The 24,763-nt window shown below is 37.0% G+C and overlaps 1 protein-coding gene across 8 annotated transcripts in view; it reads right to left on the bottom strand.

Moving 5' to 3' along the window:
• The window catches only part of CDK14 (cyclin dependent kinase 14), a 798,330-nt gene that overhangs the window by 246,270 nt on the left and 527,297 nt on the right, over positions 1 to 24,763 (bottom strand). For all 8 annotated transcript variants that reach the window (XM_050782870.1, XM_050782869.1, XM_050782873.1 and 5 more), the window contains one exon: positions 6,290 to 6,410. In XM_050782870.1, coding sequence (XP_050638827.1) covers positions 6,290 to 6,410 — 121 coding nt within the window. The remainder of the gene's footprint in view (positions 1 to 6,289; positions 6,411 to 24,763) is intronic.

Raw genomic sequence — 24,763 nt, 5'->3', positions numbered from 1 at the left:
TGAAATCCAAGGCTCAAGCCGTCTTCCCACGTCAGCCTCCTATGGGACTATAGGCACCCTCTACCATGCTAACAGAATTTTTATATTTTGCTGAGATGGGATCTCAGCATGTTGCCCAGGCTGGTCTCAAATGCCTAGCCTCATGCCATCCTCCCACGTTGGCCCCCAAAGTGCTGGGATTACAGGTGTAAGCCAACACTCCTGACTACATATTTCTAAATTAAAACACACACACACACAGACACACACACACACACACACACACACACACACACACACACAGTCTCTCTCTCTCTTAAGATGAGAATATCCTGGGCCAAAAATTATTTTTGATTCTCAAGACATAGACAGTGTATTAATTTCCCTAAAACCAAATAGAGCAGCTTTTATATATCCCATAGCACCCTTGGATGCTACACCCCAATAGAAATGCAGTATTTTTAGCTTGGCTGATTGACATTCTAAGAGTTGATAAGAACACTATTCAAAACATTTGTGGAGTTTTATATTTCTTAAAAAATTTTACATGTAACCATCTCTTGTTATTCTCACAAACCAGTGAGGCAGCTGAGTATACCAAGGGTTATAATAATGTCATGAAACTGAGTCTCTGTGATTGGGTATTTAAAAATCACCCAAAAACCAGTTTGTGGATTGCCAATTATTGTGCAAATGTTGATTTAAAATGGGGAAATTTTTATTTATTCTTAAAGAGATTTGGTAGATCAATGCCTCATTTTACATATTATCATTCATCTAATTTATTGACAATAAATGACCAAACATACGCACACACATATACTCTTTCTCTCACAGACATACACACCAATAAACAACAATGGAATATAAAAACTATAACCACACTAGACTTTTTTTTTTTTTTTTTTTTTTTTGGAGACGGAGTCTCACTCTGTCACTCAGGCTGGAGTGCAATGGTACGATCTTGGCTCACTGTAACCTCTGCCTCCCAGGTTCAAGAGATTCTTCTGTCTCAGTCCCCCAAGTAGCTGGGATTACAGGCACATGCCACCATGCCGAGCTAATTTTGTATTTTTAGTAGAGACGCAGTTTTACCATGTTGGTGGGGCTGGTCTTGAACTCCTGCTCTCCGGTGATCCACCTGCCTCGGCCTCCCCAAGTGCTGGTATTACAGTTGTAAGCCATCGTGCCCAGCCCCACACTGGATTTTTGACAGAAAAATAGAGGTGCTTCCCTTCAGCATCCCAGAGCTATCACTAAATTTGGCACTTTGGTAGCCACTCTAAAATGCCACAATAACCTAATATGAGAGAACTGTACTTACAGAGATAATTTGTATTAGGCAATGTAACATTAAGTTTGTTGCAAGGAATTTGAGTTTGTAGTCAGCAGTCTTTAGTGTGAATTAAATACTTGAATGTGTTAAGTCTCTTCTGTTTAGTAGTATTTAGCAAATTATTGCTCTAGTGCATTATGAGAAAGGTGACCACATGTCACAGTTATCTCTGTTTTACATCTATTATCCCGGCAGAATTATTAACTCTCAATGGTGTCCTGGTATAATAATAAACTATAGGGTCATCCTAATTTTAAGGGACTTCCGTAGTGGGAGTAGGCTTAGAAACCATGGCTACCACCATGAGATCAGCTTCAATCTCCTGGATGTCCTTCTGACTGTCCCCAGTTCTTTTGTTATGTTGTATTGCATTTCGGTGGCTACACCAATAAGTCACTTGAATCATGCATTATTTGAGCAGTTCTCAAGAACTCTTAAAGAGGTGTTACATTTGACAGTAACTAATTCATATGTTCCTTGGTCTTATGACCTGATTAATTAGAAATAGTACAAACAGTGCTGACAGACAGATGATTCAGTATAACTCATGAACTCAAATTCTCATTCTTACTATCCTTTGGTTTAAAATGAACTCATTCATTTTAGCGAAAGTAATAAATGAGTAATGGCTAGGAATTGGGAAAATATTAATACATGCCAGCATAAGTACTAGTCTTGTGAAAATGTATTCAATCCAATGATTCCTGTTGTGGTTTATTTAAAAAAACCAAAAAACAAAAAACTCTTCCTTGCATAAAACTATATAGTAAAATGTCTTAAAAAGTTGATGGCAGGAGAGAAAAAGAGTCCACAAGCTGTTGAGAGACAGTGAAAGACACCCACTATATTTGAGCTATACAAAGGACATGACTCAGAATATAACCTAAATTATAAAATCTATGTTTTGCTGTATTTGTGTTTTGGAGTTGCTCTAGTGGTAAAATAAAGATCAATTTGTAAACAAATCATCTTAAGAGATTATGTAGTATCTTGTAAAAAGAAAGGGCTTTGAGTAGGTTATCCTTGAGTTTGAATGTGTACTCTATTTACTAACTGCATGACCTTACCCATATTATTTAGTCTCTCTGGGTTTGGTTTTCTCAGACTGTATCATGGTAACATAGGTAAGTAATTAAAATGCATAACAGGGCTCAGAATACAGTTTGTGTTCAATAGAAGTACCTATTGTTGTTACTATTATTATTACTCAAGTCTCAAATCAAACCACAGGACCTCATATAGAACAAATTGATTTTCAGAGTAGGGGCTATGCTAGAGCTAATTTGTGATTCTTTACCTTAAAACATTAGTAAATAAACCTAAATCCTAAGAAACATTATTTTATTATATACACTTCCTTGGTTCAAGAAAGATCATTAAAGATGATGGCAGAATTTTGTATACTGCCAGTATGTATGGTGATTAGACTTATTTAATAAAAAAAGCAAAGCTAAATGGCCTTTTAATACTTAATAAACAGGCAATTTCTTTTCTAATATATGCAAAATCAATTTTGATGTGGACATTTTTCTATATATCAAGAGTGGTATGGAAATTTTTTCTAACCACCCAGCTGCTACAACGTTAAATAAATTAATTTTAATCTTAAATCAGAGATGTAATAGAGAAATGGATGATTTAATATGCAATCTCATTACATTTGACAGGCTTATTTATAAATGACTTGCCCCGCATTTTGACAAGCATAGTTAATATGTTAATTAGCTTCTTAAAAGATGATGAAAGGAAGAGACTGTCATGCTATCATTCTTCATATACTGTTGGGGTGTTGGGGAGTACTGTAGTTGATACCTCAGGGTAGTGCTACTATATATTTTACCCACCCCCAAAGCACTGTCGTCTTGATGAGATAATCATTTATTAGCAGAAAATGACTTAGTCACCCTATTTTAAAAATTAAGCCCTTAAAATAATCCCAAGTGACCTTCTGCTTTTCTGCTTTCAAAAAATAAATGCAGCTCTAAACATATTTATGAACTTCTATAGAGGAATATACAGCTTATTTGGAACAATGACCTCAACTGAGCAGAGCTTCCTAGCAAGGGAAGAACTACACAGAGAAGCTGCTTGTTACATCTGCACTTCTCTTAATGTAGCTTTCAGAACTTAGTAAGCATTTTTGGTTTAGAAAAGCTTAGCAATGATTTCCTATGCCTTGACTTTCAAAGAGTTATAAATCCAAAAATTAAGAGAAGTTATACAGAGGAAATGTTCAATTTGATTCCTCTGCTTAAAATTTCCTTTACAGAGGGAGATAGAAGTATCAGAAACTATCCATATTGATAAAAGCATCAAAAACTAGCTATCTTGATGAGTTCCCAAATCACACAGGGTTGTTTGTTTATTGCAAGTGTTGGAGACCTGGAGGAGGAAATCGTAACACGGCCACCTCTGATTTCCATCACTTGCTGGCAAATGATAATGCATATGTGTCTTCATTAATATTTTTATTTCCTGTGGCTATTTAAAGAGAAAACTGGAAAATGTAACACTGTATAGGGATCGTTAGTTTTTAGTTATGACCTTACTGCCCCATGCTGATAAATGAACTGTAAAAAGGCCTGAAACTACTGCCACCTGCCTCCCTGCTATTCTCCATGGGTTAATATTTGCACTTCTCTTTGCTACAGCTGAGCCATGACTCAATTATAGTCCCATTTCTAGTTCTCTGAAAACCCACCATCGATGTCATCGATTATGCAGCAATCAGTGCCTGTGAACTTCTCTCTAACTGGAAAAATACATTTTATTTGACTTATAGGATAATAACAAGACAGCTTTTAGAAAATGGCTTGAAATGAAATCAGATTCAGACAGGCAGGTGTACCATAGATATAACACAGATTTTAAGGCTTGTAAGCGAAGAGCCAGTAAGCATGGGAAGCTATTCAGACATAACACATTTGCTATTTGGTTCTGGCGATGAATAATCTTGGCATATAGACAAAAGGGCATTTGGGGTCTACTATTTTCTATCAGTTTTCCTCCTTTCCACTTAAATAAGTCTTCTTCTTGTGCTTCCATTATGTCTCTGTTCAAAGCAAACTGGTAGAAAGTGTCCAAACTGTCTTCCTTGAGAGAATGAACACACACACGTGGAAGAAAAAGTGACACACGCTGGAAATCAAATACTGAGCTACACCTCAGAAACACACATATTATGTCACAGTCCATTTGGTTCTTGGTGATTTTAAAGGTTTGGGAAACATTAGCCACTAGTATGTAAAAAAATGTTCTTGAGGGTAGAGTCTTAACTGAACTGCCAAGCAACTAACACAAAACTGGCTCCAAGCCACAGATGTTTCCAACCGATGTTTTACTAGCAAGAGTCCCTAACTGACCTCACTGAAAGACAACCTAGAATTTCTATACCCCAAAAATAGAGAAGCCCCATAACACAAGAATCTTAAGTAATCACTATTTGCATAGCCAACTATAAGTCAGGAAGTAGGAAAGGGATAAGAAAGTAAGCAATATCCTCATTCATTCATTGGCCTTTATTTTCAACTTTTTCTGCCATTACACTAATTATCTAAATATCTGTTTTACCCAAATCCCTGTGTTGGGAAAAAAAATATAACTGTGTAAACAACTGTCCCCCGAAAAAAGCCAGGAAGTGTGATAAAATAAAGATTAGCTCAGCCCCTTAATGACAGATGATCATCTTTATTCTCAGTGGTTTAGAATATCACTAAAATGCTATTAGATTTAGTATAACGCATTACAAAATTTATGACAACAGATCTTAAGCTGTATGATTGTCTGATTTTCTTGTAGCTTTATTGAAAGCTTTTGAGCTACACTTCAATAAAAATAAATGTGTTCTCATGTACACAAAATGTTGCAGGTATCCTCTGTGGCTTTAGAAATCCCCAAGTCTCATTCCTAGGGAGGGCTGCTGGAACATAAAAAAATCTGCACTGTGCCCTAGATAATGAGAAACTTGTTTTCTCACCATAACATTTTTGGATCAAAAACATCAGGAAAGAGGCAGGCCTCATCACAGGCCAATTTATGAAAAGGGAAGATTACCGGGGATAGAGGACTGAAGTAAGTATATAACAATAAGATAAACAACACATACTGCAGTTTTACTGAAGTCATAAACTTACATGAACATACGGAATTCTACATATGGGGGCATAATCATTCAGGGAAGATGACTCCTATTATAAAACAGCCATGTGCTATGTAAATTGTTTTACTTTGGACACAACTGTGAGTCTAGAAAAGAAATTTTTCTATTAATAAAAGACATGTTCAACAGTCTGTCCTTCATGCCAAAAATTAGATTATTCCCTTATTTGATTGTTTGATTTGGCTCACACTTAATAGGGAACTCAGCATAGTTTACCATTAATACTAATTATGAATTAAATCTTGACAGTCACTGGACCTCATAAAATAGATTTTTAAAGCTTTGCTAAAGCATGTGTGAAAGTGAGACCTAAAATTAAACATATAATATTTTTTTAAGTAGTCATTTTATTTCATTTTGGATAACTAGTATCAGAAGTTTTCAGGTACATACTGTGAGTCAAATTGGTGCCTAACAGTTACACCAAAATTTTCAGACCACTCATTAGAGCTTTGTTGCAAATTTAAACATACTCCCTGCTACTTCAATCCTGTTGCTGTCTGGAGATATATACTTCCCTTATTATAAGATATGGTCACAAATTAAGACTCTTAAGAGAAAAATCATGATACTGACAGTTAGAAAAATGTCTCTGCCCCTGTCCATCAAGAACCATTACCACACACCATCTGCAAAGGAGACTCTAATTAGAGAACATTCCCAATCATGTTTTTAAACATCCAGCAGCATGGCCACATGCAGGCAAACACTCCTACACCATTAATCTTCATTCAAACTGTTAGGATGTTTGTCTAGGCTTGACCCAGACCAAGCACTACAGATAGATTAGCTAGAGTAAAGCTTCCATTTCTCACCACATGTCAAGGCAGGTGGAATATTCTGTTGAGCCTAGAAGGACATCTGGAGGTCTGTACCACAAGGTAACCACTTCGTTGGAGTATGTGTGGCTAGGGACGGATTTTGCTCTTGCAAGACCTGTGGGTTACATGAAACATAAAGAAGTTTAAGAGGCATTAGCAAAACAAGGGAATTAAAATTTGAATGTTCACAGTTTTAAAGGTCAAACCTGATCTTTTAATACAGAATCAGGAGTGCAATGTCAAAGTTAATAAAAAGCTGGGGAAAGCATATTGTGGTTTCTGTTTTTAACACATGCTAATAACCATTAAAACATTTATATTTCCTAATAATGCACTGATGTCATGAATCTAATAAAATATCAGCAGAGTACACAAATAATTCATAAACTATTAATAACACAGGAGCTTAGAAGTCTCTTGAATTTTTTAGATTTATAAGTATTGTGAGAAAGGGTTCCTTGGTCAAATAACTCTGAGAAAAAAGGAGATTTAGAAAGTTAAAGAATACTTAAATTGTGAAACTTCTCAGTTTTCTTAATTGTTCTAATGCGTATCGTGAATCTGCAAGATGAGAGTATAACACTTTCCTCAAAGAATTGTCCTACAATTTTTTGTGGTGTCAGTGTTCTGTCAAATACTCAGTAGGAAATGCTTATTGCAGAAGCTCTTCTGAAAAAACATCTAAATAAATAACTATAAAGGAATAGTCAAATCTGGTACATACATTGATGAGATTATATATGATAAATTAAAATGTCCTCTAAGAATTTTTTTAAACTGGGAAGGTGTTAAGTGAAAAGGTATATGCAATTTGACCTCATAACTATAAATACTCATGCACAGAATAAAGACTGGCAGGTCTGGGGTTTTTTTTCCCTCTAAAAAAGAAAAAAAAGAAAAAAGTTTGGCAGAAAATACATTTAAATGTCTTCAGTGGTTACCTCTGGAATATGGGATTATCCATATTTTTTAGTAACTTTTTCTGAGTGTTTTCTCAAGATTTGTGGAATGAATGTGCAATTATTTTAAAAATCACAAAATCTACAGAAGTCATTTTTTAAAAGAAAAAAACCTGTGTGACAGTTTTTCATCTAGCTGTATTCATTAGTGACAAGAATATTTTTTTTTTCTGTTGGTTTGTATTTTATTTTATTTTTTATTATACTTTAAGTTCTAGGGTACATGTGCATAACGTGCAGGTTTGTTACATATGTATACTTGTGCCATGTTGGTGTGCTGCACCCATCAACACGTCAGCACCCATCAACTCGTCATTTACATCAGGTATAACTCCCAATGCAATCCCCCCCCTCCCCCCTCCCCGTGATAGGCCCCGGTGTGTGATGTTCCCCTTCCCGAGTCCAAGAATAAAGTGCTATTTACTGTTACGATGTTTGTAGCACTTAAAATATTTTTACAGTGAACCCACCATAACATATTCATTTTAATGTTCTATTTAAAATTTTTTATGTAGTAGTAAGGAAATGACTTTTTCTTATTTATTAAATGTAGCATTCCATTTTCAGTATTATATGTAAATTTTAAAATTAATAAGACAGCTGGTAAGACAAAGAATTTCTAATTAATTCAGCTACGGTTACAGTGCCCCCATTTTTTTCTACAAGTCAGTTTTAATAATAATGCAATGGTATACTATAAATTGGTTAATATTTATAAGTATTCCATATTAAAATATACAGATTACACACACAGAGACATACCTACACATTCATGGTCCCCAACTTTTCTGCACATGAATGGAGTAACTATTTTTGATAACAGATTTCTATAACAATATCTTCCTTCTTTCCTCTGCAAGGTTTTATGCCACCTTAATTCACACAAAATTGAACAATAGATGGGACAATCAAGATGATAAAGTGTGGCCAGAACTTGGCAACCCCATTAAAAGGGTTGGTTCCTCCAATGACTATGGTTCCATATGGAGACTAAAGAGCCAGGCACAAGTCCTGAAATAGGTTCTGACTTGTTCCATATGCTGTTGTCAAGTCAAATGGGATGCTAAAAACATTCGGGCTTGATTCTCTTGGTTTTCCTGAGGCCCTGTTGTCAGAAAGCTAAGCCAGAAGGATGAGAGAATGAAAAAATTTGAAGATTTTCATTGACAGCTCAGACCAGGCTAGTTATAAAAAAATTGCGATGTCCTCAGTTGTAAAGGGGAAAATAAGACCACAAAATAACCTAGAAGTAGTATAAATCAAAATAATCACGTGTAATTTCAGATAAACTATGCTCACTTTGAATATGAGTTTGCTAGATTGGTTAAATATTTTTGGAAAGTACAAATAGAAAAAAAGTGCTTTATCTACACTTTTTTCCCACGTTTAGGCCAAAGACTACTCGAATTTTATTCAGATGAGCCACATAACATCCCCAAACAACAGTAAAAATAGCTTTCAATATCTAACTTTCCAAAGCTTAAGACTGAGTCTCTTAAAATGGTTTGCATGTAAATGTGTCAGATAGAGTGAAGAATGTTATTACATTTTTAAGCTACATTATTCTACATTGCTTGAGAAAAATTCTCTTATCTCATTTGAATATAGTTAGTCAATTAAAACAATTTATTGTAGAAAGTGTCCTCTATATTGATCGACAAAAAGTTTTTACCCTAAAAATGTCTGTTTGGTTAATAAGATAAGAAAATCCCAAAACTTTTCAGGAAGGGAGAAAATCATTAAAACAATGACTCAAAAAACAAAAATAAAAGAAAGACAAAAAGAAGCAAAGTAAGAGAAAGAAAAGAATGAACAAAAGAGGAAAGAAAGATACTTTGAAGTATAAATATATACATTTTTAACAAATATTTTTGGTAAAGATATTGATATGTGTTTACATAGTTCATGCATCAAAACATGCTTACTCATGCAAAATTTATTAAACTACATTCTTCAGTTGAAAGAAAACTGTAGGACAGGATTAATTAGCACAGCATGTGTGAAAGCTTTCTTTCTCTGTTCCTTGTCAGTTGCTATGGTTACACTACAGGAAGAGAGCTACACTACCTTTTAAAAAAGATGCAGTTCATGGATTACTATCAAAACTTCTTATATTAATGTTTAGTTTGATTTAAAAGTCAAAAAGCAAAGTGCTAACCAGACAAGTGCAGGTTATATGCACGTTGCTGCTTTGGCTGAGTGTGTGCTCAAGAAGGGGTACAATTTCCGATGGGCACCTAAAATGGCTTGCATAAAATTCAGTGTATCCAACTTCAAGGTGCTGACATTTCTAACTAATGAAAGACCCCAGAGTAAAGGGGATAATCCTGCTATTCAAGCCCTACTGCCAATGATTCAAAGTTGAGCTGCCCTGATACTAGCATAGCAGAATCTTGGATTTCTGGAGGAGTTAAGAAGCTTTACAGCTAACCTCTTATCCAGTAACAAAATTCCTCCTCACATCTCTATGATGGTTATCTTATAGATAATATCTGCTGCTACCCTGAGCCTGGTTCTACCCTCTGGCATGGACACAGAATAAATCACGGGATAGTGCTCCCGACATTTTCCCTAAGCAGACCAGCCATTCAGCACCAAACAATGAAAACTCCTCAGGCCTCATCATAATAGCTCTCTCTGCTGCATTAGACTCTGCTGACCACTCTCTTTCTTCTACATTTTCTCACTTTATTTCTCAGATAGAGGATAGTTAACCGGAATGACTTGGTCTCCTTCTGGGACCTTCCCCTTTTTGCCCCTTAAATGCTGGTTTTGTCTATAGCTATATATACATATGCTCAAACCAGTGCTTTCTCAAACATAGACACTTTATAGGTCACTGGGCCTTATGTCAAGTTTTTTAACTGTCATCCATAGACGATTTCGCCCAAGATTTTATCTCCAGCTTATACTTGTCCTTGGACTTCAGACCTGGTTCTATGTATTTCCCTACTAGGCATAGGTGCTAGATGTCCTACAGGCACTCAATATAATTCCAGCCAGAAGTAATACAGAGAATACACCAAAAGAGTCCAGGAGCAAATGCATTTTACTAGTAATTATTTTAAGTTCCAAAAATAGCCAAGGTTCTTTTCTTTTAGCTGTACACAGATGTAAACTAGAACTTATATTCCATGTACATTTAATTATTCCTTCAAATTCCAGTGCATCCTCTTCTTTTAGGTGGTAAAATTGGCTGGGGATTTGAGCAATCTCTTTAACTCTGTGGAGAAAATTGCTCAACCTAGGATAAGGTTCAGAAATGATAACTCCCATTCCTTTGCTTTGACTAAGGAATTGAGAAGGAACTGGCAACACTGACTTACTCCTTTCTAACTAAGTGAAATTAATAACAGCAAATCTAGCTGAATTTTCAGTCAACTAAAATGCAGTATAGAAATAGTACCTTTCATTACTTCAGAGTCTTTCCAGAAAATGGACGAACGCTTTGTGTTGGTCAGTGGTTTCATATTATATTATGGAGTAACTCCCACACCTCTCTCTCAACACACCTTACTCCCCAAAGTAAACAATCAGAAAAAAAAAGTCTTGCTCCTAGTTAATCACAAAATCAAAATTTCTAGGAGAAAGGTTCCTTTCTTTATCACTTGACTCCAGACAGACATAAAATGCTTGGATAATATTTTACCACAAGACAGTTACACTGGGAAGGGAAAGACTTGAGGCCTTCTCTATTCCACGAATCAGTCCATGGGGTGAAGGCTTTTGGACTTCATTCACATTCCACAGCCAAAGACTGGCCAAGAATTTCTTTTTTGATATAATTTTTAAATGGAGTATTCTCCCTCCTACAGGATTTTTACTATATTAAATATCTTATGATGTGGTAACACTATTTGAAGATACTCTATTGCTGCTATTATAGAGTATCAATAAACAACCAACAAATATTTTCTTACGGTGTTCTAGCCTTTAATCTTTTCTCTCTGTACTTGACAAGGTTTCCCTGAATGACTTTATTTACTCCCATGGCTTAAGTTACCATCTATATATACTGATGATCCTAAACACATATTGCTAGCATCAACCTTCCCCTAAAGCTTCAAGTTTCTGTATCAAAAATGTCCACTTAGATCTTCCATGATAGTCCACAGGTATCTCAATTAAACTTTTTTCCTGTCTCCAATTTTCCAACCAGTACTACATCCTTTAGCATCTCCAACTGACTGCTATACATGACCATCCATCCATTCACCAAAGCTGTAAGTCTTGTTTTGGTGTAGTCTCTCTCTACTTACAAAATCACAAAACCCAGTGGATTTTACTTTATAATTTTCCCTCTTTTCTTCCTCCTCCTTAGGTCCTCATATCATCTCTTGCTGGATTATTACACTAGCAAGTCTGACCATGGCACAATATTATCTTCAAAATATAGACAATAAATGATGTATATTTATTAAAATTATTTTTATTGTTGGCCAGGCGCAGTGGCTAACACCTGTAATCCCTGCACTTTGGGAAGCCAAGGCAGGTGGGTCACCTGAAGGCAGGAGATCAAGACCAGCCTGGCCAACATGGTGACACCCCGTCTCTATTGAAAATAAAAAATTAGCTGGGTATGGTGGCACGTGCCTATAATCCCAGGTACTCGGGAGGCTGAGGTACGAGAATCGCTTGAACCCAGGAGGTGGAGATTGCAGTAAGTTGAGATCACGCCTGGGCAAAAGAACAAAACTCCGTCTCAAAAAACATAAATAAAAACAAAAATTAATTTTATTGTTTAATTGGAACATTCCTCAATGCGAATAACAGTAACAATAACAACAAAAGACTTAAATGCCCAATCTACTCATATAATCACTATGAGATGTGGGTACCCGCCAACTCCGTCCCTCTTATTTGACTTACTAGGAAGTGTATCCTTTCCAGAAAATTGGGCATCTTAAGGACAGGCCTGTTTTTTGTTTGTTTGTTTTTTAAATACATTTGCCATCCTATGGTGTTGTTTAAAGTGGAAAAGTAGTTTCAAGATTACAATTAAAATATCCTTTTCTTTCCTTTGAATGTAATATATTTGTTTTGGTTTCTGTCTAGACTTTCAACAGTGCTACTTTTTACAAGAAACCAAAATCCCTTAAAAATGTTTAGATTTATTCAGTAGTCTTCCTGCTGAATAAGGGTATTCTCTGAACATAAATAAAAAGGAATTAAGTCCAGAAAACACTGAAACTTGTTAAAGTAATATTTGATTTTATTTAACTATCCCCGAATTTTTTAAGTTCAATAAATTATGCCTAACTTGTATATATCCTAAAGGGTACAGATTTTTTTAAAAAAAATATATTTCATTTGGCCGGGTGCAGTGGCTCATGCCTGTAATTCCAGCATTTTGGGAGGCCGAGGCAGGTGGATCACCTGCGGTTAGGAAGTCAAGACCAGCCTGGCCAACATGGTGAAACCCCGTCTCTACTAAAAATACAAAAAATTAGCCAAGCATTGTGGCGGGTGCCTGTAGTCCCAGCTACTCGGGAAGCCGAGACAGAGAATCACTTAAATCCCGGAGGGGCAATTGCAGTGAGCCGAGATCGCACCACTGAACTTCAGCCTGGGCAACAATAACGACACTCCATCTAAAAAACAAAACAAAACAAACAAACAAAAAAACTATACACACGCACACACTCATATATATATAATTTTTAAATAACAGAAATAATAACATTTTAATATAAGCATTCCACAGAAGACATAAAATATTCAAATAATTAACTTTCATATACAGTACCGATTTATTTTTTTTCTATTTTTTCTCTTTTTGCATAGAAAATAAAAACAATATGGTTCTCTGGGAAATAACAACTTTAAGTGAAATTAATAGATGTGGTAAACAAACTAGTTAGAATTCTTTGGCTAAATACTATATGAGAAACATGCTTTTGTTCTTAGAGCATTAGCATGCATATTGGAAGACTTGTGATATGGTAAAACTAAATGCCTAGTAGTGGGGTTCTGGCACTATCTAGTTTGTTATTTCTCCTTGATTAAGTGACTTAAGCTTTCTAGCTTTGGTTTCACTATGTGTATGATGAGGGGCCTGAGATATGGGGTCAGTAAACTATGGCCTGAGAGCTGGCCATTTGTCTTTGTAATTAAATTTTGGTGGAAAACAGCTACATCCATTCACTCATGTATTGCCCACAGCTGCTGTTGCATTAAACCATCTGACCCATAGGCTATGATATTTAGTACCTGGCCCTGTAAGAAAGTTTGCTGACTCCTGGGGCAGACTAGGCTAACTTCAAGTACTAATTCATTCAAGTACTAATGCTCAGTGATCCTAAGAAAATATTTTTCACTAAAATCTTCACTCAATGTATGAAGATCACTTGTGCTCAAATTCTTAAACAGCCCTTTAAATAATTCCACCTCAATGATCCCATCACATCACATCTGCATTAGAAGTGAATGAAAAATCATTTTCAATAGAGTATATGTGAATATATCATTTTCACAGTTCACTGGTTTACATTTCATTTGCTAGTTTCTGCTTCTCGGTTAATGAAACTTGTAGTTATTATTCCAATGCTAGATGACAACACAATATAAAACATGAATTTCAAAGCCTGACTAAATCGGCAATTTTGATGAATTTCCATAACCACGCTGATTTATTACCAATTTTCAAAACTTAAAGGTAAAACCCATTGATTCATTATAAGAATCTGTTTTAAGTCAAGGTATAATATTCAGAACTTTTAAGGCATTTGTTTGTATTAATATATACTCAAAACTTTATACACGTATGTACCTATATGTGTTAAAGAGAAAATATTTGTTGACATAATTACAACCATAATTAGGTCAAGTAAGGTAAGACTAACTGTGATTTACATCAGAGAAATACTTTGCACTTGATGGGAAAGAAGTCAATCTATAAAGTTAAAAATTATTATACATACATATTTAAAATGACAACATATGCTCTTGTTAGTGTATTAATTTCTTTACTTTTTGAAAGAAAAAATTAGTATGAGTGTTTTTATGAGAGGCTTCTGAGAAAACTCTTCCCATTTCCTTCCTAAACCAGCTAGGTTTCTCTCCCTTCCTTCCTTCCTTTCCTCCTTCCTTCCTTCCTTCCTTCCTTCCTTCCGTCTGTCCTTCCTTCCTTTCTTTCTTTCTTTCTTTCTTTTCTTTCTCTTTCTTTCTTTCTTTCTTTCTTTCTTTCTTTCTTTCTTTCTTTCTTTCTTTCTTTCTTTCTTTCTTTCTTTTCTTTCTTTCTCTCTCTCTCTCTCTCTTTCTTTTTCTTTCTTTCTTTTTTAAGTAGTAGGAGGAGGCAATATCCTTACCTGGTCTTATTATAGATAATAGAAAATCATGAAAATCAGTGGATGTACAGTGTTCATTATACAGAGGCAAAACACATAATTTATTGAGCAGTTATAATTAGTTAGGTACTCTAATGGTTTTAAATGTATTATATCATTTAATGGTTACACAACTTAGAATGTTGTAAGATTATTCATATCCCCATATAACAGAAAGAAAACTAATGCCTAGAGAAACTAATTTACCCCAGGACATACTGTAATAAGTGGCCAGGAAAATGCAGGTAGTGCTACCACCTCCCCAAGAAGACTGGGAACTTGGGAACAGGTTGCCTGGCAAGTGTTGGTTGGGCTAGCATTGGATGGTAGCCTAGACCAGCAGGTCCAAAGTCCAGAATGGTGACTGGTTAGCCTGGTGAGGGAGACTGAAAGGGATAAGGTTGTGGGATGGATGACAGCAAAGATAGGAATGGGAAGTAAACTGAAAACACAGGGTGGTTGTTCTGGAAAAAGGTTCCAAAAACATTGAGTAAATTAGAGAGAATGATTGATGCTGTCTAGGGAGCTTCTACATAATCAGACAAAAAGCCTGTGAAGAAAAGAGAAAACTGATAAGGAAATACTGCAGAGAAAAGCTCAGGAAACTTTAAGCTAGGGTCTGGTTGCTGAAATGAGAATAACTCTTATCTGCTTTGTTTGTTGGTTTGTTTTAAAATGGGAAGGGTGGAAGGCAGTAGCCACATAAATGGAGCAGTTAGCTAGAAGGCTGTGATGACTTGCAGGGTAACAGCGGGAAATGGAAACTGCTGGGACAGGGGGACCGTGAAAAGGGAATGGCCTATTTATCTTACAGGATCCTAAGGACTCTTTTTTTTTCCTTTTTTCAGAAGCCTCAAACTGGGGTGTGGTCAAAGCCAATCTTAAGGGCACGTAATAAATAACACTGAAAGAAAAGGCTCTTCTGAAATGCCCTGACTAAAGTGAATTTTTAAAACATTTCATGAGATAAAAATAGGCAATAACTTTCAAACATGAACTAAGAGGATTTTATGTTTCTTCAATAATAAAAGCCCTTATGAATCAGTGCAAATTAATGAGGCGATTATTGAGCAAATTCAAGAAAAAAAAGCTTTGGGTCATATTGAATTATTGTAATACTTTTAAATTTTATGGTTGCTGCCCAGGTTTTCTGAATCATTTTCACTATGCTTTTGGTATTTTCTTTTCTCTCATCATTCTATTTGAGGAGAAGCCTATTAAAAGACATGCACATCTGTATTTTGATAATTTTAAAGACACTTTGTGACACCTGGTGACAATCTTGGTTGTCCTGAAATTGGAGTTGGCCATTGCTAATGTAGTAAATAAGCATCACAACTTTGAATCTCCAAAAGAAGTATTTGGGGAATATTTTCAAAAATGCATTAATTCCATGAAATAAATACATACCACAATCACTACAGAGAAGAGTCATCACAGAGCTTTCGAGCAGGCAGGGATCTAAGACAGTCTGTATCTTCTATAATATTCTTATTTATTTTTAAACAGAAAATAAATTGAGGCCCAAAGTTCTGTCCATTCTGCCTCCACTGCTTCTAATTCATTCCCTTCTTTGTCCCCACTGCTACTGCCACATCAAGCCCTCAGACTTAAACACGTCTGGGTCTTGAACCTATTAACTGGTCCCCTAGCTGCAAAGTTTGCCCTTCCTATTCCTCTTCCATATTCTGATGAAGAGACAGTTTCATGTAGTATGTAAGAGCTTCCTCTTTGGGGTCAGCTATGACCGCCACTTACAAGATGTGTGATTTGGGGCTCAGCTTCAGTGGCTTTGTCTGTGAAATGCATGTAGTAAAACTCTTCTAGATAGATACTCTGAATTTGCCTCTTCTGATGCATTCTTGACTCTCCTTCACCCAGTTCTTTGCTCCCCACAGGCTGTCCTTAATGAGCTCGTAATTACAACGTCCTCATCCCCTGGCCTCAAGTTGGGTTTGGCCAATGGGGAGCAAACTGACCAAATGATCATGAGGAAGGAGAAAAGTGAGCTCAGTATATTTGTTCTCCTGGCTTCTTCCCAACTGGACAAGGAAATGGTATTGGCTGAGTTCTTCCTTAGAAGGCTATAGCTCTTGCTCAGGCAGTTCCAAAACCAATTTCTCTGAATTCTCCCAGGAGGAGTAGTGAAATTTTCCACACTATTGCTAGCCTGAAGGGGTTTCACATACTTAACCCTGCCCAGAGTTTCATAAACAGTCCCTTCATCGAACACCCCTCAATTGCCCCATTTGTATTGTCATTTGTTTCCTTCTAGAACCCTGATACGATAGCCACACCTAACTCAAAAGGTATTTATGTGAATTAAATGAGATAATGCATGAAAAATGCTTAATCATACATCTGGCCTACAGCAGCACTTAATTCATACTGGCTATTACCAGGAACTAAAACACCATCTGATTATCTAAACCAGTTCTCTGCTAAAAATCTTTTTATTTTTATTTTTATTTTTTATTATTATTATACTTTAAGTTCTAGGCTACATGCGCATAACGTGCAGGTTTGTTACATATGTATACTTGTGCCATGGTGGTGTGCTACACCCATCAACTCGTCAGCACCCATCAACTCGTCATTTACATCAGGTATAACTCCCAATGCAATCCCTCCCCTCCCCCACTCCCCATGATAGGCCCCGGTGTGTGATGTTCCCCTTCCCGAGTCCAAGTGATCTCATTGTTCAGTACCAACCTATGAGTGAGAACATGCGGTGTTTGGTTTTCTGTTAGATCCTCTGGGCTTTATCCTGAAGTCCAAATTCCAAGGAATAAAAGAACATGTGACTATCTTATTTCTTCCCATCCCTTTCTATGTTCTAGTCAACTGTTAGCAGCCAATCAAATTACTGGTAGTTTTTGTTTTTTTTTTTTTTTCTTATTTCAGTTCATTGGAACAACATGGTCTCATATCCTGTAATTATTAATACTTATTCAGCAGATGACTCCTACATATCCTTCAAAACTATACTCAGGGCCAAGGCCTCCAGAAGCTTCCCTGACTTGCCCTCCCCTTCCCGGTCCAGGTAATGAACGGTTCCTCTGTTCTCTGATTTACCTCAGCACTGCACTTAACAAATAAACATAGCAAAGTCTTTCATTTACATGACAGCTGCCACCTGCCCCACACAGGTGGGGCAGACCAATTTCCTCAAAATAGGGCCACATTTTTTTCCCTTTTTGAGAAAGGATCTTACTCTGTTACCCAGGCTAGAGTGCAGTGGTACAATGACAGCTCACTGCAGCCTCATACTCCTGGGCTCAAGAGGTCCTCTCAGCTCAGCCTCCAAGTAGCTAGGGCTACAGGCGTGCACCACCATGCCTGGCTAATTTTTAAATTTTTTGTAGAAACAGGATCTTGCCATGTTGCACAGGTTGGTCTCAAATTCCTGAGCTCAAGTAGTCCTCCCGCCTCAGCTTCCCAAAATGCTGGGATTACAGGCATGGGCCACTGCACCTGGACATGGCCACATATCACCTGCCTTTGTATCTATCTCCAGTTCCTGGCGTGACATCCGGCCTGCAGTATGTCTACTGATAAACTGACATTTCTAGCAAGAGCCACCACCTAGTATGAACACCTGAAGCAGAGTTTCCTTTGGCAGATGGCACCTGTGTGTCATCCCAGCCTATAGGGATGGACCTGTCTTAGTCTATTTTTTGTTGCTATCAAAGAATACTTGAAAGTGAGTCATTTATAAAACAAAAAAGTTTATTTTGGCTGATGGTTTTGGAGGCTTGGAAGTCCAAGATCAGGCAGCTGCATCTGCTTGACATCTGGATAGAGTTTGGTATTGTGTCATCGTGTTGTGGAGAAGAGGAAGGATGAAGTGGGCATGTACAAAAAGGGCAAAACATGACGGGCAACCTCAGTTTATAACAATCCACTCTCTTGGTAACTAATCCAGTTCCCTGAGAGCAAGAACTCACTCCTTTGAGGATTAATCCAGTCTTGCAAGAGCAGCATAAATTCTCTTAACAACCTCATCACCCCTTAAGGGACCCACCTCCCAACACTGCCACACTAGGGACCAAAGTTCTGAAACATATTCTGGGGGAAACACTCAAACTATAGCAGGACCCACCCCAACTCATTCAGAACACCTCTGTTTTCACCTTGAGACTTCAATAGAAAACCTATCCTTGGATTTCAAAATGCTAAAGAACTTAATATGAGTAAAGCTGAATCATGGTAAACCCCAAAACATACATAAAATACTTTAAACTGTTTATGATGCACACGAATATTGTAAATGAAAAAACAAAGCTATTAATATTCTTATTTATACCATAAGGCTATTGATTAACAAGCTACCAGCCCTTAAATACAAGTAAGGGAACCACTTTCCTGACTAATCAATTTTTCTCAAATTTTATCTAATATAATATTTACATTTTAGATAAATAAAACCTCAAGAATTAATCTCTCCTCTGAACTTTTATATTGCATCTCAATCTCTATTCAGCTCACTTGGCAGACAGCACATAAATATGTTATTATTTATATTTTTATCTCGGTTTACCTCTCTTACTATATAAAATGTACGCCCTAAGAGCAAGGATCATTTCTTATGATTGTCTCAATTTTTTACCACCACTCCCCACCCCTTCTGCATCTCTATGTAACACTGGGTCTTACGTAAAATGTACAATTTAGACAACGCAAAGTCTGTGTAAAACACACTTGGAAAGGGGATTGATTCTTCCTTCGCTTACTAGGATTCCAGGCTATGAATTATTATACTTAGATGTGTTAAACCAGCTTAGAGCCCAACCATAGAAAGATCAGGCTTCTCTGATTCAGCATGACACTTCAGCTGCCTCTCAACGAGTTAACTTGAGCCACAGAAATAGGTATGTCCAGACTCAACAATTTTTTTAAAAAAAAGTTTGACGGGCAGAAGTATAAAAATACTCTTTTCAAAGCTTCCAGCTGTTCAGCTTTACTGAAGGAAGAGACCTGAATTTACCTTTGAGGCTGTTTCTTTATTCTTGGAAAATCAACTTAATGGCAAATTCTGTTATATAAATATAAAGCAAGTCCCTACCCACTGTTCTGGGGCAAGCAATGAAATTAACCTCCATCTTGATGTTTCAAAAAGGAGAAAGGGTTTAATGTAAGCCAGGTACATGTTTTAGCAGAGCCATGTTTCTGAGGCTCTGTGGCTTCTTTGAGGAAGATGTTTATTGATTCAGGGAACATAGAGACTGCACAATGAAGCTTCCCCCTGCTCTTGCTCAGCGGTTTTTAGGAACTCAGAGAACTGAAGAAAGGGTGTGTGCTGAAAGCTATTCTTCACCCTCCAAAGGAATGGACCAATAAAGCCCAACTTGCAGTAACATTTAAGTCTAAATCTCACAAGGATTACTGATATTGGACTGTTGGTCGTGATCAGATCCTTAATCCCTGAAGCCACAAGTCATTTCTCCTTATTGTGAAATTTCTCAAGTCATTTCTTCTTAATGTGAAATTTCTCAAGATTCAAGTGTGCCTCTGATTTGTCACCCAGAGCTCTACCTTGTATAAACGTTATATGCTGTGATTGTCTACTGGGGCTGGAGGGCAGAGTCCCCAGTCCTGTGGCTGGGGGATGGAAGGTTGACTCCAAGACATAAGATGAGACTTCCCAGGCACCTTAGATTCTCACAGGGAGAGAACATTCCTTCCTGAGCCCTGGGGTTGTAGGGCCTGAATTCCAGGTAGCAACCCTGGGGTATAATCACTAGGGAAACAGAGAATCCAGCCCTAGTCAGAGACAGATGCACAGGAAATAAAGATAAAGGATCCCTTTCCCCCACACTGAGACTGATCCTCTGAGCTCTGAGCAGAGCACTTTGAAGAGAAATGTGTGATGCCTCTGTTCTGTCCTGCCTATCCCCAAATGTCCAGCCTTCATAAAATCATGTTGGAAATAACAGCCAGATATCAGCTGCATTGTAGCTAAGAAACGGGTCAGCTTTGCCCTTGGGCAGATGGCAAAAGAGTCAGAATAGCCATTGCAGTGGAAGACACCAGGGAGGAGCCAGGTGTGCTCTAAGTGTCAACATTAGAGGTACTTTTATGGTGGCATGAAAAGGAATAGCAAGGTACAAGAACATGAGGCACCTGCTTCAGACACAACAGAACAACACTTGCTGCACTGGTGCAAACTTGCAGGGTCCATGCTGGGTGCCATGGTATGCACCTGTATTCTCAGCTACCTGGGAGACTAAGGCAGGAAGATCGCTGGCCCCCAAGAGTTTGAGTCCAGCCTGGGCAACATAGCAAAACGTCATGTCTACAAAAAATTAAAAAAAAAAAAAATAGCCGGGTTTGGTGGCGTGCACCTGTAGTTCCAGCTACTCAAGAGGCAGGAGGATCACTTGAACCCAGGAATTTAAGGCTGCAGTGAGCTATGATTGCACCACTGCTCTTTACCCTGTCTTGCTCTCCTGCAGGACCCTGTCTCTGAAAACAAACAGACAAACAAACTAAGCAAATGACCAGGCCCATGCTGAGGAGTCCCAATGTCCTGGGAAGAGAGCAAGCCATAAAGAAATCTGTGGAAAGTGATTCAGGCAGTGGGTACAGCCGATGCTCACGTTTTGAGACAGGGTGGGCCTGACCTGTCATGGGTATGGTGAGGAGGTCCATGTGACAGAATGTAGTATGTCCTTCATGCACTTTGGTGCATCCATGCTTCCAGGCACCCTCCCCACATGCCCTTCTCTGCCACTTCCCGTATCTAATTCTAATCTCAACCCATCCTCCATTTTTTCCTTGATTACTGAAGTTACAAGTTATTTCTCCTGTTGTGGACTTTCTCAAGATTCAACGGCACCTCTGATTTGTCACCCAGCATTTAGGCTTGAAGCATCGCCATCACATGAAAGTGGCCCTAACCTATTTAAGGCAGAGGCCATGTCTGAGTAGTGAAAGTCCCCAGGATCAATACATGAGTAATGTGTTGAGTTAACTGGTTGAACTGAACTTGGAAGCCATTGGTTATTTTTCAGAAGTTTCAGAGAGTGACCAATGGCAACTTTATTCTGGGTGTTTATCATATATATATCGATAAAGATATACACTTTTTTTTTTGAGACAAGATCTGGCTCTATCACCCAGACTGGAGTGCAGCGGCACAATCACAGCTCACTGCAGCCTCTACCTCCCGGACTCAAGCGACCCTCCCACTTCAGCCCCCTAAGTAGCTGGGACTACAGGCACATGCTACCATATCTGGCTGATTTTAATATTTTTTGTAGAGACGGAGGTGTGCCATGTTGTCCAGGCTAGTCTAGAATTCCTGGACTCAAGTGATCCACCTCCCTCAGCCTCCCAAAGTGCTGGGATTAGAGGCATGAGCCACCGCACCCAACCTTATTGTATATTTATACATACAAAGACTTATGGACATGGAGATTCATTGTGACATTGTTGGTAGCAAATGACTAAAAATAACTTCAAACTTCAGGAAAGAACTGGAATTACAGTACAGATACAAAATGCACCAATAAGGCTAATAAATCGCTAGGTACTAATATGGAACCAACCATAACATATTGTTAATGGAAAAGACAAAATAAATAACAGAGGGCATATTAGGTATTATTTGCATAAAAAATGCGTGCTTCTACTTGTATATTGGCTCTCTGGAAAGATGCATAAGAAACTGGTAAAGGCAACTGCCTGTGGGGAAAGGAACAAGGAAACAGGAGAGAAGAAAATTTAACTTTCACTATACTCCCATTTTATACTCTTTGCAATGTCTATTACTGGATGCACATGTTACCTACAGAAAAAAAAAAAATGTTTTTAAAGAAAGAAAGAAAAAGGGTCTAATAAGTCCTCAAACAGCCCTGGGCAGTCTCAGCTCCCTACATCCCCCAAGACTCCAGCCTTATTTCATTACGGTGTGGTTCCTAAAATAGTCACTGGTTGTAAATGACAAGCTTTCATGGCATGGCAGGAAAACTGGTGGCTGGCAGGAGTGAGTTAAAGACTGGGTGGAACAAGCAGAAATAAACTACTATTTAAATGTTCTCACTAGTACAACCAAGTTGCCTTCCAAAGCTCAGGCTTGTCTACATAATAGCTCGTTTAGCTACTAAAACCTGGGATAGGCTTGCATGAACAATCTGAATCATCAAACAATTTAGAAGTTAAAAAATAAAATCTTCCTTGAAGGGAAACTTGCAGAATAAATCCTGTAATAGATTTCTACAAGATGATGAATGTTTCAAAACCAGCCAAGCATCTAGGACTTTTAAAACAAAATTATATAATTCATAAAATGAATGCAATGAATGTTGCATTTCTACATCCAAGAAGACTGTACTAATAACCAGTACAAATGAATGCAAGAATACAGTTGGATAGATTTTGATAAGTTTGAACTTATTGTCCGCAACCCGACAATCTATGTATCCTCACTTGTCAGTAAACATTACACATGCTGCATTTTAGAGGATCAAGAGTGTTCACAGAAGATTGCCATGGTTTTTGAAGAGCTGGCAGCAATGAAACTCAAACTTATCTTGTGCTATATTAGACAAATGTCTTAGCCTTCAAGAATTACAGACAGAAACCTAACATCTGAAGCACATGTCCTCGTTTTTCAGAATCTGTTACGTATACTTGAAATATTCCCATCTTGTCAGCCCAAATAACTTGTCCTTCAATACCTTTATCTTCTCCAATAAAGCTTTATTTGAAATCTTACAATATGGCTGAAGACAGTTGAAATTTAGAAACCTTCTTCAAAAAAATTTGAGTTATGGAATCATAAAGTGCTATTTTGCTATCCACTCTTGTACTGATATTCCTATTTCCTTCATTGAATATTTTGTTAAAGGAGCCAAAAGGGGAAACTATATTTGAAATATAAATATAGAAATAAAATTTAGTACATGTGGACTGATTAATCTTGAAAATTATGATTATATGTTAAAATCCCAAAGTATGAAACAATAAATTATGGGCACAAAATTACTCTCAATCTATTATATAAATTTAAAGATGACAATGCATCAAATGTTGTAAACAAATACAGTATACATGTCTCAAAACAAATTTCAAGGGAATTCGTGTTCAAAATCAAAGCAAACACAAATGGAATTTTAAAAAGATATCCTTTATAGTATCAATTATTTTCTGTAAACCTTGTTTTGTTTCAATTATTGGCAACTTTACACATTGCTAACTTTTAAGTCAAAAGGTAAGCCATTTAACATAACACTTATTCTAAAAATAGTTTTCTTACATTAGCATTCATTTTTATACTATTATTACCATAAAATCACAAATGACTCATTTTTTAAAAAAATTGTTGACTTCATGTAGTTCCTATGATGAGGTCATTTGTTGGCAATGTGTGAAGTAATAAATTTAGGTTGAGTTTTTACTAGATTACTAGATTTTAACCCCCCTAAAGTTTAATAAAAACAATATAACATTAGCAAGTTGGGCTTTTAAGTAGGGAAGAAATGCCTATGAGAAAGGATACATGTTCAGAAGGTAGCCTTCCAATATGTAAAAGCCTAGTCTGTCCGTGTGCTAAATTAGCCCAAGGACTGACAATCTTATTCCACAAACTCTCAAACCTACAGGATTTAGTAGAGTTGTTCAGATGGTTTTAAAAGACTCACAAAACAAAGATGGATTATTCATTTAAGAAAGGATTGCCATTTAGTACAGGAAAAAGAAATCTGTATTTAGCAATATTACATGAAAAGAAAATACAGGGTGACAGAAGTCAACAATTTGTAAACATTTTATCAGATAGTGGTATGACTTAGGATCTACAATTTGCGCTTTATTACAAATTGCAATACACATAAAAATTCCAAACTATTCTTTCATTATCTCTTTGCAACTACTATAAAAATCGTGTAACATGAACTTACTCTAGCTACACTTTGTAGGTTTTAGAATATTATACATCAGATACTTCCAGAAATAATAACTTTAAAGACAAGTATACTAAATTATAATATTACAAATTATTTCATTATCTATTTTTCCTTTGAAAATCTCAATGAACCGAATGCTTTATTACAGCTCATTGGTTATTAGTAAGAATAACTGAACCGCAAAGGTCTAGAACAGGGGTTGGCAAATTGTGCTCCATGAACCAAATCTGGCCACATCCATTTGTTGAAATGGTGTCGGTGGCTGATTTTTCATTG

This window comes from Macaca thibetana, chromosome 3, assembly GCF_024542745.1.
Source record: "Macaca thibetana thibetana isolate TM-01 chromosome 3, ASM2454274v1, whole genome shotgun sequence".
In the NCBI taxonomy this organism is placed as follows: Eukaryota; Metazoa; Chordata; class Mammalia; order Primates; family Cercopithecidae; genus Macaca; species Macaca thibetana.
This window is presented reverse-complemented; position numbering and strand designations above follow the sequence as displayed.